We start from the raw sequence: 16048 nt of genomic DNA on the forward strand, positions 1-16048 counted from the left end.
GGTGTTTGGAAATAATTTTGAAATACTTGAGGGCTAAAAGAGAAAACGCTCTTGCAACAAGGTTCATTTCCAGTTGCCACCCTCAGTCTGTAGGCAATATAAAATCTGCCTCCATGTTTTAATGGTGTAGCATCCATTCAAAGTTCTACATAAACAGTAAGCTCTTTTAGTAGAAAAGGTATGAGAATATGACCATCAGACCAGTTGATATCAGAGAATTTGTACCACCAGTGTATGTACACCGAACTACCAACAGCTAAAGAGAGATAATTACATATCAGAATATCAGTTTGACTATGGTCTCATTTAACTTGTGAGCACAAATATTTATATATTTAATATTTAAATGCATGTTTATATTTTGGTGACAAAATACAGTTTAAGCATTGCAAAATGTGCTAATCACAAATCTCTGAGCAGTTTTCACAGGTATCATTGACAATAATGCAGAAACACTACATGTTATTCACTGATTCTTTATCTGTCTGAGTTAAATAGAAAAAAAAATGCTCTTTGGAGACACTGCATAAGGAATAATACATGTCCTCCATCATGAAACTAGGAAAAAATGTTGTGTGATGTCATAGGGAACATTGTGCTGTTTATTGTTGTATTGCTTGCAAATTGTAGGCTCGTGGTCGAGCTCGAGCTGATGAGAGCACCTATGCTCTTGTGGCTCCGAGTGGCTCAGGAGCTGTTGAACGTGAAGATGTTAATATTTTCCGTGAGAAAATGATGTATAAGGCCATTCAGCGTGTCCAGAAGATGCCACAGGAAGAGTATTTAAATAAGGTATTTACTACTGCACTTTCCCACTAATTTATATTGTATGAAATACTTTCTATTTGAAATCTACTTAGAGAAGGAAAACTTAAAATAATATTAGTTACTACATATGGCTTTGAATTCTTCTGTAAGTATTTGTTGTATAATCTGTGTTTTCTAGTCCTTTAGAAAGGTCTGGTTTTCTACTGGTAAGGGGGGAAAATTGACTGGAAGTCATGTTGTCAGTGAACTCAGTAAAATAACTGGAAAACTATTGCTGTCATTCCACCAGAATGTTACAGTGGTCTTACTGATCTGTTTCTAGATTCAGAATTTCCAGTTGCAAAGTATAGTGGAAAAACAAATGAAGGCAAAGAAAGATCAGCGCAAGACATACAAGAAAAATCCTTCACTAATAACATTCTTATGCAAAAATTGCCACAAAACGATATGTTCTGGAGAAGACATACAAGTTATTGAGAACATGCATCATGTCAGTGTGAAAAAAGATTTCCAGTAAGTGTTTATGAACTACTTTATCTTTCAGGCAGAAACAGATTTTCTTTTCAGCAAGGCTCTAAAAGAGCCTGTAACCCTTTAGGCCCTGGGAGGAAAAAAAAGATTATTCCAATATTGTCAGGTCCTAGGCTCTATAGAATTTACAGTTAAGGAGTTTGAATGAAATGTTTGTTCTTACCCCTGATTCAAGGTGAATAGAGTTTGAAACTGAAAAAAAGATACAGGTTCTGTGGTAATAGAATCTGTAATAGACCTGGTAATAGGTCACTTACTATGTAGTATGGTATGTATTCCACAGTGTAAGTGGTCTGACAATTCTAAGACCTGGGATAAGAGTTTGCCTATGGCCAGGTACTTAAATAACATACTGCCACATGCTGGGCATTGACAATTGTGTATTTAGAGGATGTTCACACTGGTGGCACACCCCTTTTAGTTCTCCCAGTGATGCTTCTGATGCTATCTAATTTGGTAAACAGAATCACAGAATATGCCGAGTTGGAAGGGACCCACAAGGAGTCCAACTCCTGACCCTGCACAGGACCATCCCTAGGAGTCACACCATGTGCCTGAGAGTATCATCCAAATGTTTCTTGAACTCTGTCAGGCTTGGTGCTGTGAGCACTTCCCTGGGGAGCCTGTTCCAGCACCCAACCACCGTCTGGGTGAAGAACCTTTTTCTGATATCCAACCTAAACCTCCCATGACACACCATCAGGCTACTCCCTTGGGTCCTGTCACTGGTCACCACAGAGAAGAGATCAGTGCCTGCTCCCCCCCTTACCCTCACAAGGAAGTTGTAACTGCCATGAGGTCTCCCTTCAGTCTCCTTCTCTCCAGGCTGAACAGACCAAGTGACCTCAGTCTCTCCTCATACATCTTCCCCTCAAGGCCCTTCATTATCTTCATTGCCCTCATTTGAACACTCTCTAATGACTTAATATCTTTCTGATATTGTGGTGCCCAAAACTGCACACAATATTCAAGGTGAAGCCGCACCAGTGCAGAGCAGAGCGGGACAATCCCTTCCCTCGATGCTTTGCCTGATGCCCTCAGGACACGGTTGGCCCTCCTGGCTGCCAGGGCACTGCTGACTCATATTCAACTTGCTATCGACCAGGATCCCCAGGTCACTTTCCCAGCACTGCTTTTCCAGCATCTCATTCCCCAGTCTGTCCATACATCCAGGATTGCCCCATCCCAGGTGCAGAATCCAGCACTTTCCCATGTTGAACGTCATATGGTTGGTGACTGCCCAGTCCTCTAATTTGCCCAGGTCTCTCTGCAGGGCCTCCCTGCCTTTAAGGGAGTCAACAGCTCCTCCCAGTTTTGTGTCATCTGCAAACTTCCTTAGTATCCCTTCCAGTCCTACGTCCAAGTCATTTATGAAGATGTTGAAGAGCACAGGGCCCGAGATGGAGCCCTGCAGAACTCCATTAGTGACAGGTCTCCAGTCTGATGGTACCCCATTCACTATTACCCTCTATGCTCAACCTGTGAGCCAATTGCTCACTCCCCACCATATTGTGTTTATCCAGCTGCGTGCTGGACATTTTGTCCAGACGGATCCCATGAGAGAGAGGATTGAAAGGTTTACTGAAATCTGAAAAGATTGCATGTGCTGGCTTCCTTTGATCAACCAGGTGGGTTACCTTGTCATAAAAGGAAATCAGGTTTGATAAGCAGGACTTTCCTCTCATGAAGCCATTTATGTTAAACTCTGTTAAACTTTTCAGTGACCTGATGGCAGCAGATTACCTTCTTTTCCAACTTATAATGCAAATTAAGAGCTCAAGAAAATAGTTTAATTCAACTTAATTTGCATTTACTTACTATAGTAAATTTGTAACTGGTATCATACAAGCCAAGTCAGATGTGCTTTACTATCACATAACAGAGACCATCCTACCATTCCATCCTACCAAGACACTGCCCACCAAAGTTCTCGTTTCTTTGAGACATATCATTGGTATATTTTGTAAAGACTTTTTGAAGAGGTATGAGAAATTAGTACCTACATATTGGAAAAATTAAAATTGAGCAGGAGCCCTAAATATTAAAGTGTTTTTCTGTGAAATTGCCTTGTCAGCATAATGTTAACTGACAATTCAAATACAAGGTAATTATTCTTATAGCTCCTCTGCATAGGCTAATAGTAACCATCAAGATCAAGTACTCACTAAATAAAATGATGCAAGAATGTGCACATACCCTGCAGCTCTGGAGAGTTAGACCCAAATCATTCTGTTAAGGGCTAATGTAGAACTACAGGGAATAAAAAGAAAACCTCTAACTTTCAGGTATTATTTCTTTGACAGTTCCACAGCACCTGAAAAAAATTAACTAGATCTGTCTCCTATTATAACAGAGAGCCTTCTGCTCCTACTTTAGACTTGTGAGGAAGGATGCAGCTCCTGAAATACAGTGAAAAGAGACAGGGAGTATACATATATTTCATCATTACGTAGGAGCATGAAGTATGACCTTGCATTTTCTCCAACTCCTCAATGTACACAACAGTTAGAGAGTTTATGACTTTTTAGGTTTCATATCTGTCTTCAGCAATTGTAGTCACTGTGTGTTTGTAGCATTGAATGACCAGTGTATTCTGATGGGTGCTGTCTGACTGTTTTTCAGAAGCCTTTATCATACAAGAGAAAATAAGACACTGCAAGACAAGAATGCCGATTACCAGACAAATGGGGAAATCATATGTAAAGATTGTGGACAAGTGAGGAACATCTTATTTTCTTACTCTTATTTTGTTGTTGTATTTATTTATGTCTAATGATCTTGTCTATTTTATCTGAAATGTAATTTTCTTATACTTGCAGGCTTGGGGAAATATGATGGTTCACCGAAGCCTTGACCTACCTTGTCTGAAGATTAGAAATTTTGTGGTTGTGTTTGCAGACAAGAAAACAACAAAGCAAATTTTTAAGAAATGGGGAGAACTGCCCATCAGGTTTCCTAGTTTTGATTATGCAGCTCATTGTCCTTCAAGTGATGAAGATTAAGGCCTTAGAATGAAAATAAAAGCCCTTTTCAACTTTCTCTGTTCATTTGAAGTTCCTGTGTCCTACAGGGAGTGCTGCATTATAAACAGTGTGAGAGCTCCTGGGCATGAGGAAACTGTCTTTAAGGGGAAAAGAAAAACAAGGAAAGAGAAGGACAAAGTCACACAGCTACAGTCTGCACTCAGATTTGCACTGGTACTCCTGGATAAAGATGAACAAATGAATTGAAGTCGTGTATCCATGGAACAAACTCCTGTCTCTTCATTACAGAGTGACAGTACTTCAAAAGTGTGTTAGATGACCTGTTGTCAATCCCAGAACACTGAAGAGACAACTTGAGATGTGCCATGGTGATTATTTTATGGTTTTCTTCCTTTTGAAGATAAAGTATCTCAAAAGAGGAGCCATGTAAAGGGAACAGATTACCCAAGGGTTACTTCTGAATCGCTGTTACTTTGTCAGTGTTTTCCTGACTGAATTCTTCCCCTCATATACTTAGCTGTAAGCTCACCCATTTTGACAGACTGAAATTAAGTTTCCTTTAGAAAACGTTTCAAAAAATCAAGCCCTTAACCTGAAATTGATCAATTTAATGTCCGAAAAGCACATTGGCGAAGTGACTTTCTGTGTGTTATTTCATAGGATTGTTAGACTGGCTACATAATGGTGTATGGGGTTTTTTTCAATAAATTACTATAATTACCTTTGCCAACGCTCATACTGTTTTTTCTCATCCACTGGAAGTATTTTGACAATACTAATACCATGGTTTCACCCTAGAAATTTAAAGTGTAGTGCTATTCTAACTGCAAAAATAGCATAATCTGCCTTCGTAGTTATCTCATGGACAGATTCCCCAGCCTACTCCTCCACATTTGTAAGTATGATATTGAACAATGGAAGGAAGATTTGTTGTTACAACAGTCAGCTTTGCAAATTCAGGATAAAGTGGTACGTATACTGGCAAGGACATGTAAAGACTTCAGTAGCCCCAGGTAAAATTTGTAAGTTAGAACATAGTTGAAAAGTATATCCCAACCAAAAAAAGAATCTTATTATGTCTAGATCTGTAATTGCTCTGCATTTTTAAAAGTGATATAAATACTGTACAGTTTTTAAAATCAGATTTGATTTCAGGTTTGCATCAGAACCAGATTTGGGGTGGGTTTGTGGGGTTTTTTTCATATTTCTGGCCTTGCTTCAGGTGGGGGGAGAAAAAGCCAAATTTCTGACTGAAGAGAAGTACATTTCAGACATCACCAAGCTAATTCAGGCCACATTGGGATTAACTACTTACTTATAAACAAATCATAGCATTATGAAATAAATATACACACTGATGAGTTTTCATTATAGCGGTTTTGCAGATGAGAATGTGCTTAAACTATAGAAATTGTGGTCTGTGTATAAATTGAAATTATTCCATAACAGTGATTTATACCCATAAACTACTACCTTACAACTGTAAAAAAAACTAGAAGTATTGAGAGTTGAGATTATATATGCAAAGATGTTTCAAGACACAGCAATTCCACAGGTATTTTTGAATGATACAACTAAAACAGGAAACACCACTGGGAGATGGGGAGTATAAACAATTTGTAGTGTATGTGTTTTACATTTGGGTGTTGAGTCATATAATTCTATTTGTACCATTTGTGCAGAGTAGAATAAATATGAAATCTTCACCAACTTCATTATTCAACATATTAACTGATAAATCAACATTTATCAGTTAAAAAAATTCTCCTCATGTAATTATTATTCTTAGAAAATCTTATTATCTTTCTTGTATAGAAGTATCTTGCTTAATACTGAACCTTTGGCTACTTTTAGAATATGCCAATTTAACATTAAGTGCAGGACAAATTTTACACTTTTTATATGTTGGTCTGAGAATGTGACTATCTAAAAATGTGGGAAATTGATAGATTACACAGGACTGTAATTTAAGAGGTATTTTCTTCATGTGCTCAGAATCTGATGAGATGCTATGAAATATACTAAATTAATTATTAGAATAATCTGTCTTGGGAAATAATCATCATCCAGATCATCTCTTGATTTCTATATTAACAAGTTGTTACAGTTACATAAATGTAACATGTAACATGTACACTGTACATAGCATTTTCAAGTGTCTGAATTAATTTATTTAGTACTTTTAAAGAAGTGTAAAACCCTGGTAAAAAGATGATATAATTACATAGATTGGTGCTGGGTCTTCGATCAAATAAATTTCCGTGCCAAGTAGATTTTCTGCAGTCTGAGCTTTTAATGCTTCCCTGTACTGAAGCAACAAGAGTATATGAAGATGAATTTCTGCATATATGCTACAGATCTGTATGACAAACATGCCTGGGCTACTTGTAGTTCACCTGCATGCTGCTGTTATACTTCCAGTTCCTGGCGTAACTCGGCTACATTGTCACCAAAGCTTAAAGAGTGTTTGCACAATCTCACTTCAGCATAACCTCTAATGAACCTCAAATCCTGCTGGTGTGTAGGATGAGGAAGTTCCAGTCAAGTTATTGTCTCTGAGTGGGGTTGTAAAACACACCTATATTGTTCATCCAGGAAGTGTGAAGTTGTAAAAAACAAGCTAAATTGCTATATTTTATCTGCTAGTTACCTCTGCATTTATTGCCTTTATGGACCCAAAGTCCTCCAGACAGTGTGACAAATCATGATTGTATTTTCTACTTACAGCCTTTATTTGTTCTTAAATGTGGAAAGAAGAAAAACTTAGTCACTGTGAATTCATCTGGCTATGTGTGTGGCTACTTAGGCACTGGTTCCACTTCAGTTGTATTTTGCTTATTTTTCCTAATTTTGGTCTCATGTAATGCACAACCTACATCTGTAAATCTCATTTCCTCACTTGTGAAATGTAAATACTTTAGTAACCTTAGAGTACTTGCCTAACTGTTTGTATAGGTGCTGACCAAACTGAATTTTTTTTGTTGTTCCATAATTTGTCCATTTCGCCAAATGACTCACCCTCTTTCTAGCTTCCTTACACTTTTATTTATCTTACATCATGAGGTTCTGATGTTGCAGAAGTTAGGAACTGTTTGGCTATTGAAAGGATTGTCATTTGCTTCTTCACCATTACAGTATAAACAGTCCAGAGAACAGAGTTCAGGTGTTAGGAGCAGTAAATCTACAGAGCTTGTAAATATCATTCTTTGACAGGTAAATTTTGTTTTGCTTCTAATGCTGCCACTATTGTGAATCTTACTAAAGCACATGGCTAGATAATTAGACTTCCAGAGTAGACAAATACATAGTATGAAGCAGCATATAGTCATTTTGCAAAGCCTTTTGGATCATGTGAGTTTGAATCACTTCCTTTGAAGCATTCTCTAACTATGCATTCATTAAAAGAAGCTGCGTATTTGGAAAGGAAAACTAGGCTGATCAAAACCTACATTTGCAGTTTTGTGATGTTCTGGTTGTCAGAAATAACCAATGTTGATAGGAAACAAACAGATTTCTCTGAACCATGTTATTGAAAATACAAATGGCATTAACCACAGAATGCTAGGAAATAAGTATCAGTTTAGAAATATGAATATGAAGCATGAGTTACATGGGGAAAAATACATTTCTCACAATTCTTTTCTGTTATGGAAATTTTGAGTAGTTGCAGTACTATCTTGTTAGGAAAACTACTGCGTTTGAGCTCAGTTCTGCCCTTAATATACAGTGTATCAGGAATAATGTATTTTAGCCTTTCCAGCCTTTTTGTCCTGCATGGCTTATATCAACAGGATGGATCTTAGACACTTTATCTTATCTAACTTGTACTTTGCTGTTGTGACAAGAACTGGGGAGAGAGGTGAACTGACTCTGTGTATCTGTGGGGAGAGTGGTGAACTGACCATGTGTATCTGTGTGTGTGTATATGTGTGTGCATGCATGTGCGTGTGCATGTATGCATATCTCTGTGCATGTGCGTGCATGTGTGGCTATGTGTGTATGTATGTTGCGTTTCTGTGTGTCTGTGTGTGTATTTATGTGTGTGTATTTATGTGTGTGTATGGGTGTCTGTGTGCATGTGTGTGTGCGTATGTCTTTATGTGTGTCTGTGTGTGTTTATGTGTCTCTGTATGTGTGGGTGTGTCAGTGTGTATGTCTGTGTGTGTACATGTGTCTCTATGTGTCTATGTATATGTGTGTGTTTATGTGTGTCTGTGTGAGTGTGTGTGTGTTTGGGGGGTGAGGGAGGGGTCTGTGTTTGTGTTTGTGTGTTTCTGTATGTCTGTGTGTTTATGTGTGTCTGTGTGACTGTGCCTGTGTGCTTATGTGTGTGTGTCTGTGTAACTGTTTATGTGTGTCTGTGTGACTGCGTTTGTGTGTTTGTGCGTGTTTGTGTGACCGTGTCTGTGTATGTGCGTGTTTATGTGTGCATCTGTGCATTTATGTGCGTGTGTGTCTGTGTGATGTCTGTTTATCTGTGTGTTTGTGTGTCTGTGTGTGTCTGTGTGTTTATGTGCGTCTATGTGTGTTTATGTGTGTGTCTGTGTGTGTGTCCGTGTGCGTCTGTGTGTGCGTGTGTCTCTGTGTGTATGTGTCTGTGTGTTTGTGTGTTTGTCTGTGTGTGTGTCTGTCTGTGTGTGTGTGTCTGTGTGTGTCTGTGTGTGTCTGTGTGTGTGTCTGTGTGTGTCTGTGTGTGTCTGTGTGTGTGTGTCTGTGTGTGTCTGTGTGTGTCTGTGTGTGTCTGTGTGTGTCTGTGTCTGTGTGTGTCTGTGTGTGTCTGTGTGTGACTGTGTGTCTGTGTCTCTGTGTGTCTGTGTGTATGTCTGTGTGTATCTGTGTGTGTGTCTGTGTGTCTGTGTCTCTGCATGTGTGTCCGTGTGTGGGTGTGTCTGTCTGTCTGTCTGCCTGTTGGCCGCCAGGGGGCCCCGCTCCCCCGCCCCCCGCCCCGTGCGCGGCCCCTCCCGAGGGCAGCGCCGTGTGCGGGGGTGGGGTTGGGGCTTTGTGGGTTCGGACTGCAGGGTTTGGGGTGCCTCGCTGCTCACGGCGCTCCCCGGGCCGGCTCCGAGGCACACCACGAGTTAGAATATTTGGGTAAAGTCAGTGTAATGAGCACGGCATACTTCGCTTTTCGAGCGTTTCCCCCCCCTGCTGAGGGATGGTTTATGTAACTTGACACTGCGGTCTTCGGAATTTTCCCAGTTTTCAGCTGACCGCGTTGGAGTGGGCTGAATAAAATAGGTGCAATTGGTGGTTTAAGAACTATTTCAGAATTTCCACTGGGCCAGTATGTATTTAGTTCTCTAAGCTCTCCTACGTAACCTATAGAAGGGCATAGTTTTCAGGCAAAAACAGTAATTCTCCTCACATGTGGAAGACATTAAACAGTATCCGTTTCTGCTGCTTGATTTGCATTCTTGCACTATCATTTATTATTTCAGAAAGTAAACATACGTGAATTACATATAAACAAGCTATAGAATTCTATTTTAATTTCTCTGTAGAGAGCAGAAATAAGGTCATGGCTATGTCCTGAGAATGTGAAGATTGCCAAAAAATACAGCAGAAACTTTTCAGAGAAAAACAGTGCATGTCAAGCATCTGATGAGTCATAAAACCTCAAGTTAGTGTAAGCAGATGTTGGTTACAGCTCACATTGATGGGAAGTACATAATCACCACCCCTATAGCCACCCACTGTCCATTTCTGGTCCAAGAACTTCCCCAAAAGTGTGTTTTTAATTTTATGGAAACCCTTTGAAATTTGGCACAGTTTTCAGAAGTATGTAGGAAAAAAAAGTCTGCCAGAGGTTTGGCCTCCAACTGTGAAAACAGACACTGCCTTTTCAAACTCCTCTCCTAGATCTGCTGACCAACACCCAGAAGAGAGAATTTACATTTTTTAAGAATACGGCAGGAAAATGAAGGTCTGTATGCTCTGAATTCAACTTCTGGTAACATTTACATCTTTTGTTTTAAACTGTCAGCTGTTACACAAGGCCAGGCTCTGATACGAAAGTGTTTGTTTTAAAGAAAAAGGAAAGGGAAGTCTTTTTATATGTGCTGCAGGGACGTTTTTGCTTTTTACTTGGATGGATTACAGCAGTTAGAGAGTGGGAGGATTTAATTTACCAGCCATAGAAGTGTGCTTCAGGCCATATTAGAAATTTAATTTTTTTTTTTCTGTTCTGCAGACCCGGCTAAAAATCATATTTGGTGTGGTTATATGCCTTTTGCTTTCCTTATTACTTATGTGTATTATACTGCTTCCATCAAGAGGTAAGGCATTTCTAATCTAATGTAGTGTAAAACACAGTATGTTTAGCTACTGTGACTTCTAAAGTTCACGAAAGTTCATCAAATCATCTTTAGGATTGTCCTGTCAGAATTGTTCCAGCTTTATCACTTTACAGAAATGTACTGACAGCTGAAATATCCTGAAGGTGAAATTGAAATGCCAGCAGATGTTGAAACAAGAAAAGCACCGAAGTGAAAAGCACCAAAAATTAACTTTATTGTGCATGATATATAGTGTTCTTAGTCAGGACTGCAAAAATAATTCTCAGATCTCCTCATATTATGTAATTTTCTCTGTTAGGGGTTAGGAGATTCTCACAAACTGTTAGTAATTTTCTTTAGCTTGGTGAGTTTGTATTTGGTTTTAAATGGTTGTGTAATAATTGCAGAAGTTCTGCATCCAATTACAAGTTAAACATTTTGTTGTAGGTGGGGTATGATAAATTATTTGTGGATATATTCAGGATTGTATTTGAAAATTAAAGTCAGCATTGTATAAAATATGGATGGATAGTTTGCTCTATTATTATGCCAGCTGTATCTAAATCAACCCAGTGTGATCTGCTGAGTTCTCTGGTGAAGTCTGAAGTAAGTGAGGTTTGAAATTTTGAGCATGAGTCGCACTAACTTGATGGTAATTTTTTCTATGAGAGGGGGATTAGGGGCAATACAAGTATTTACATGGCCCTTTCACTATAGCAGATTAATTTAATGCCTCTGAAATAATTAACATTGTAATAAAAAGGTTGTATTTGACTGAGAGTATCTATTTAAAGGGTTTTATTTCTATTATTATTCTCTGTTCATATGTGGGCAGGGTGACTGAGTTAAGGAAATTGGTTTTGTATTTACAACTAAATGTTATTAAATCAACCGTCTGCTTAATCTTGTGAAAGTTAAGTCCTATATTTAATATGCAGGTTTTGTCTAAGGTGAAATCTCCTTCCTACCTGATATTTCTGTGAAATATGGTTATCAGGGGTTGTTTTGTTGAGAGGAGTGTTGGAGGTTTCTGAAGCTCTTAGGGATGATGCTGCTGTGCAGCATGTGAATGTGAGGATGGATTATACCAAGGTGGTATGCAGTTCTGTGAGACATAACCACCTCACAGTGATAGTTTAGACTTGGACTATCAGTGGTGGGGTGTCAGATTTTTTGGCTACCTTGAGCATGGCCAAATCTGAGTTTTCACTACTAGGTAGATGTATGGTATGAGATCAGACTCACTCATACCAAGCCTGCATGTTAAGACAGGGAGGGCAGAATATTTTTATGAGATTTAAACAAAAAAAGAATAGTGAGGAAACAAAGAGCCTGGAGACCAAGGATCAGTTTGGCAGCCTGAAGAAGTTGCTGAAGATGATGGATGGTACTGTAGGAGGAAGTGAATTTATTTTTCCCTTCTGAAGTTATCAAATACAGCTCACTGGCCTCTTCAGTACCTGAGCAATTATGAAGAACTCTTGTCATCTCTATAGTTTCTTGGAATAGTGACTTAGTAACAAGTCATATTAAACATCATGTTTAGCTAATAAGGATAATAAAGAAATTTTCTTACTTCACATAGGATGATAAAGAAATTATCATACTTCACAGAATGCTTTTGAAGGAGCATTTTAGACAATTGTTGACACACTTTAGACAATTGTGTTGAATGCACAATTATATTAGGGGTGTCACATTATGGCTTCTTATTCTCAGGTGGAACTGTAAGTGCTGCAGTTATCTGTTTGACTGCCTCAGCCTTTTTGAATTTTAGGTGTCTACTGATCAGCTGTAAATAGAAGAAATATAAATTAATTTTACAGTTACAAATTTTGCAAGTTGAAGACAGACAGGAAATGCCTACAGAGATGGAATGTTGTTTGTACATTCCACCTTTACCACTACTTAACTGAAAGGATGTGGCAATCTAGAAAGACAATTACTTGGCATATGAGAAGTGTATAGACACAGAACATATAAATTTCTGCTTAAGAAATCAGCAAAGGAAAATGTCATTTATAATTCTAAAAGAACTGGAAGTATTGAGTTATAATTTTGTCTGCAAAATTTCTAGTTATTTCATGTTCAGACTTCTCAAAATATGATACCTGGTTTTGCCGTAAACATGCAAGAGTATAAAAATGTCAAAAATTCTCAAAAATTATACTGGAAAAAAGTTTTCTGTTTGGAGAGGATATTAAGAGGGAAATACTTGCAGTTATTGCACAATTTCTGTGAGCCTCAGAAGAGCAAGGTGGGCAATCTCAGTATAGCAATTGGCCTCTATGCCTAAGAAATTACTGACCATTTTTTGATGTGTCTTTGAGTACATGTGGTGTGATTTACCTGACTATGGTAATCCAGCTATGATCACCAAACCCCAGTAGTTCGGAAAGGTTCTTTTCACCTGTACACTGGTGTACCTAGTCCTGTTCTTCTGCAGCATAAACAAGAGAAAAATATCAGTTTGCAGTGGAAAAGCTATAGCAGAACCACAGGCGGAGTTACAATCAACCGTATGTATTGCTTAGGCTCCAAATTAATCTTCTCTTTTGCTATTTTTAATGAATATTCAGAATCATGTCTGTTTCTGTTCCCAGTGTATGGTTGGCCTAGGCCTGAGACCAAGTCCCTCATTCTCCGACATCTCAGATGAGGTGATAGGGCATTCCTCTCAGCCAGGAAGGGGTGAGCAGCCAGTTCTTAGGAAGTGGTATTGTTCTTTGCTACACATCAGCCAAATCCATTTTCTGATTCAATTAATGCCTCCCTGTGTTCTGATGCCAAGTCAAACCAGGTTGTGTCCATCATTGTGGAAGGGAAGAAAAGTACTTCCCACCAGGAATTCAGTTGCTGGCACCAGCTGGAGGTGGTGCTGTTAGTTGCTGCTTTCTAATTGAAAATGCCTGGATATTTAGTTGAAAATGCCTGGATATTTGACTGAAAACAGAAATAAAGTTAAAGAGAAAACCTCATCTTCTTGGCTATCTATCAAAGTTGGCATGTTAAAATCAGAGTTAATAAACTCTCTGCAGTTGCTGAAGTTTCTTGCAATTGAAAATCAATAGATTACCATGAGAGAGTGCCTCCACCACTCTGGTGATTCAGTCTTAGCAACAAGTTCAGGTTCAGATATAATAGTGTAAACCTTGCTACAGTGATCTGCACACTGGTAGCATAGAGCTATAGGGTAATAAAGTATTACCAGTATTAAGATGAATTAGCACTTTAACAGATTTCAGTCTACTGTACTTGCGCTCACTATAGTCTGTGACAATACTCCTAGGAGGCACTGGATGGGCCTTTTCTTCCAAAATCTGACTAGTGCTTTGAAGAAACTCTACATTACTTTGATTCTTAAATTAGAATTAAGTGCTTACTCAAAACAGGCTCTGTTAATTTTCTGTGCTTATTCACATGCTGGTGGCAGAATAAAATCTCTAGTTTAGGACTAATTTAAAAGGGGTTACCCCAACAGTCTCACCTCTCCAAGTCTATGCTTAGAAAAAAAAGTATGACTAAGACCTAAGGTAAATTTTTATGGTAGCTTTTCATTATAAATATGTTTTCTGAAAACTTGATTTTCAATAACTAAAGGGGATTATAAGGGTTTTTCCATTATTTAGAGAGAGGCTTTTTTCCTGTCTTGGCACCTTATGCAGTAGAGATGTTAGAGTTGCTGGTAAACTAAAACATTCTCATTCTAGCATGCTCTAGCTTTCTATACACTGTTTCTGTTCCTACCAGTAACAAAAGCTAGATCAAACTGTGAAACATGACTTGTTCAGACTTCACCTTTTCTGCTCATTCTGAAGGGTGCTTTTAAGTAACTTTCATTGAGAAAACAGAGACTGAGTGTAACACAGGTATGGAAAACATGTTCAGTTGATGTGGAGCTGAGTGTGACCAAAATTCTGGAGCAGGGTCAGGAGTGTTGGAATTAATTTCTGATGCTGAACTGAGCTGTGAATTCCTCATGTTGAAGGGGCTTGCAGTTCAGCTATTCAGCATCAGCCCACAGAGATGAGAATGGACATTTTAGTCCAGAAACAGACTGTAATACCATGCTGACCAGTTTTCTTTTGGCTAGTCCTCTAATTGATATTTGGCAGTAAATGCTAAATAAAATACATATAAAAATACATATATGTTAAATACATATAAAATACATGTATGCAACTACATATATAAAAATAACATATACAGAAACCAGAATACTTTCAGATTATTATGTACGATTGCTTTAATTTGGCAGGAGTCGACACAATTTATATGGATGCACATTAGAACATGTTGTGGAATAAGCCAGTAGGCATTTGAAATCTAAAACAAGGGTTGTGCTGGTTTACCCACATCCAGTCTTTTAAATGGAATAATCCTCATAATACAAACAGAATTTCACAGTGATGGATTGGTGTGCATAAAGTTAATCTGAGTTTAATATAATTGAAAGTTTTGCTTTCTGTTTTTTATTAAGCTCTCTCATGACAATGAACTGAAAAGTAAAGTTATCTGCATAAAGCCAGTGGCAATTATTAGATGTTTACATAGTTTTATTATCACAGTTATATATGTAAGTCAAATACATTCAAATGCAAGAGTGAGTAATTATGATCATTGAATATATAAAGCAAGTTACGCTGTGAAGCAAAACAACCAGTTGAGTGCACAGAAAAATACAGAGCTGCACTCTGTAAATGAGTGCAAATGGACGACAAAGGATTAAAACTGAGACAGCAGGGTGGTGAAGGGAAGCGAGCAAAGCTGAAATTTGGTGAGCTTTCATTTCTGTAGAGGTTGGCTCTGCTTTTTGCTTCCTATTTGTCCCTGGGCATCTTTTTTCATCTTTGTTATTTTATAGAGAAACAAACCACAATGAAAGAATTTACCAAGCCTGCCAACAGCCATCCAATTTAATGTCTATAGAGTGTTGCAGACATGTAAAGTACTTTTCATGTTAGCGTCTGTTTTGTGAGCAGAGATTTTGGGTACTGTTATTGAACAAGTCTTTAGTTACAGAAGAAGGAATCAGCAACAATTGTAGGAAACTATTAAAGATGCTACTGATATCTTTTGTTGCCTAGAAACCAGCATTCAAAATTATAAGTGCTCAAGTGAGAAATAGTTGTGTTTGGATTTTTTTGCAGTCCAGTGGTAGAAATTCAGATCTGAGTGGACACATTTTGAAAGTGATTAGTAGTCATAATAAATCATCACAGAATATTAAGTATGTAAGGGTGAGATAGCTAACAGAGTGAAGGTTTAAATTAGAGCTGTGAAAATTAGACCAGTGATGACAAATGTGTGTTATTGCTTGTCTTTATAGTGCAAAATCCTCTTAAACTGAGAGAAGGAACAAGGAAATTTTACCAGATTAAGGTATGAAGAAGGACTGCAAATTTAAGCCTCCTATACACACAACCTTGGAAATAGATCTTAACAGGAGATTTCTTTTGCTAATAAGCTTATTCACTTAGAGAATATAAA

General features: G+C 38.1%; 2 protein-coding genes across 3 annotated transcripts in view; both read left to right on the forward strand.

The window, feature by feature from the left end:
• The window catches only part of IFIH1 (interferon induced with helicase C domain 1), a 28219-nt gene extending 21007 nt beyond the window's left edge, over window positions 1-7212 (forward strand). The window contains exons 13-16 of one of the 2 annotated variants that reach the window (XM_064661051.1): window positions 631-792; window positions 1091-1281; window positions 3922-4015; window positions 4119-7212. In XM_064661051.1, coding sequence (XP_064517121.1) covers window positions 631-792; window positions 1091-1281; window positions 3922-4015; window positions 4119-4301 — 630 coding nt within the window. In that variant the 3' untranslated portion in view covers window positions 4302-7212. The remainder of the gene's footprint in view (window positions 1-630; window positions 793-1090; window positions 1282-3921; window positions 4016-4118) is intronic. The other variant, XM_064661050.1, reaches the window with a different exon arrangement.
• Window positions 7213-9145: 1933 nt separating this feature from the next.
• FAP (fibroblast activation protein alpha) overlaps window positions 9146-16048 on the forward strand; it is a 39783-nt gene continuing 32880 nt past the window's right edge. The window contains exons 1-2 of the mRNA XM_064661052.1: window positions 9146-10206; window positions 10474-10558. Coding sequence (XP_064517122.1) covers window positions 10201-10206; window positions 10474-10558 — 91 coding nt within the window. The 5' untranslated portion in view covers window positions 9146-10200. The remainder of the gene's footprint in view (window positions 10207-10473; window positions 10559-16048) is intronic.

This window comes from Pseudopipra pipra, chromosome 7 (genome assembly GCF_036250125.1).
Source record: "Pseudopipra pipra isolate bDixPip1 chromosome 7, bDixPip1.hap1, whole genome shotgun sequence".
Taxonomy (NCBI): Eukaryota; Metazoa; Chordata; class Aves; order Passeriformes; family Pipridae; genus Pseudopipra; species Pseudopipra pipra.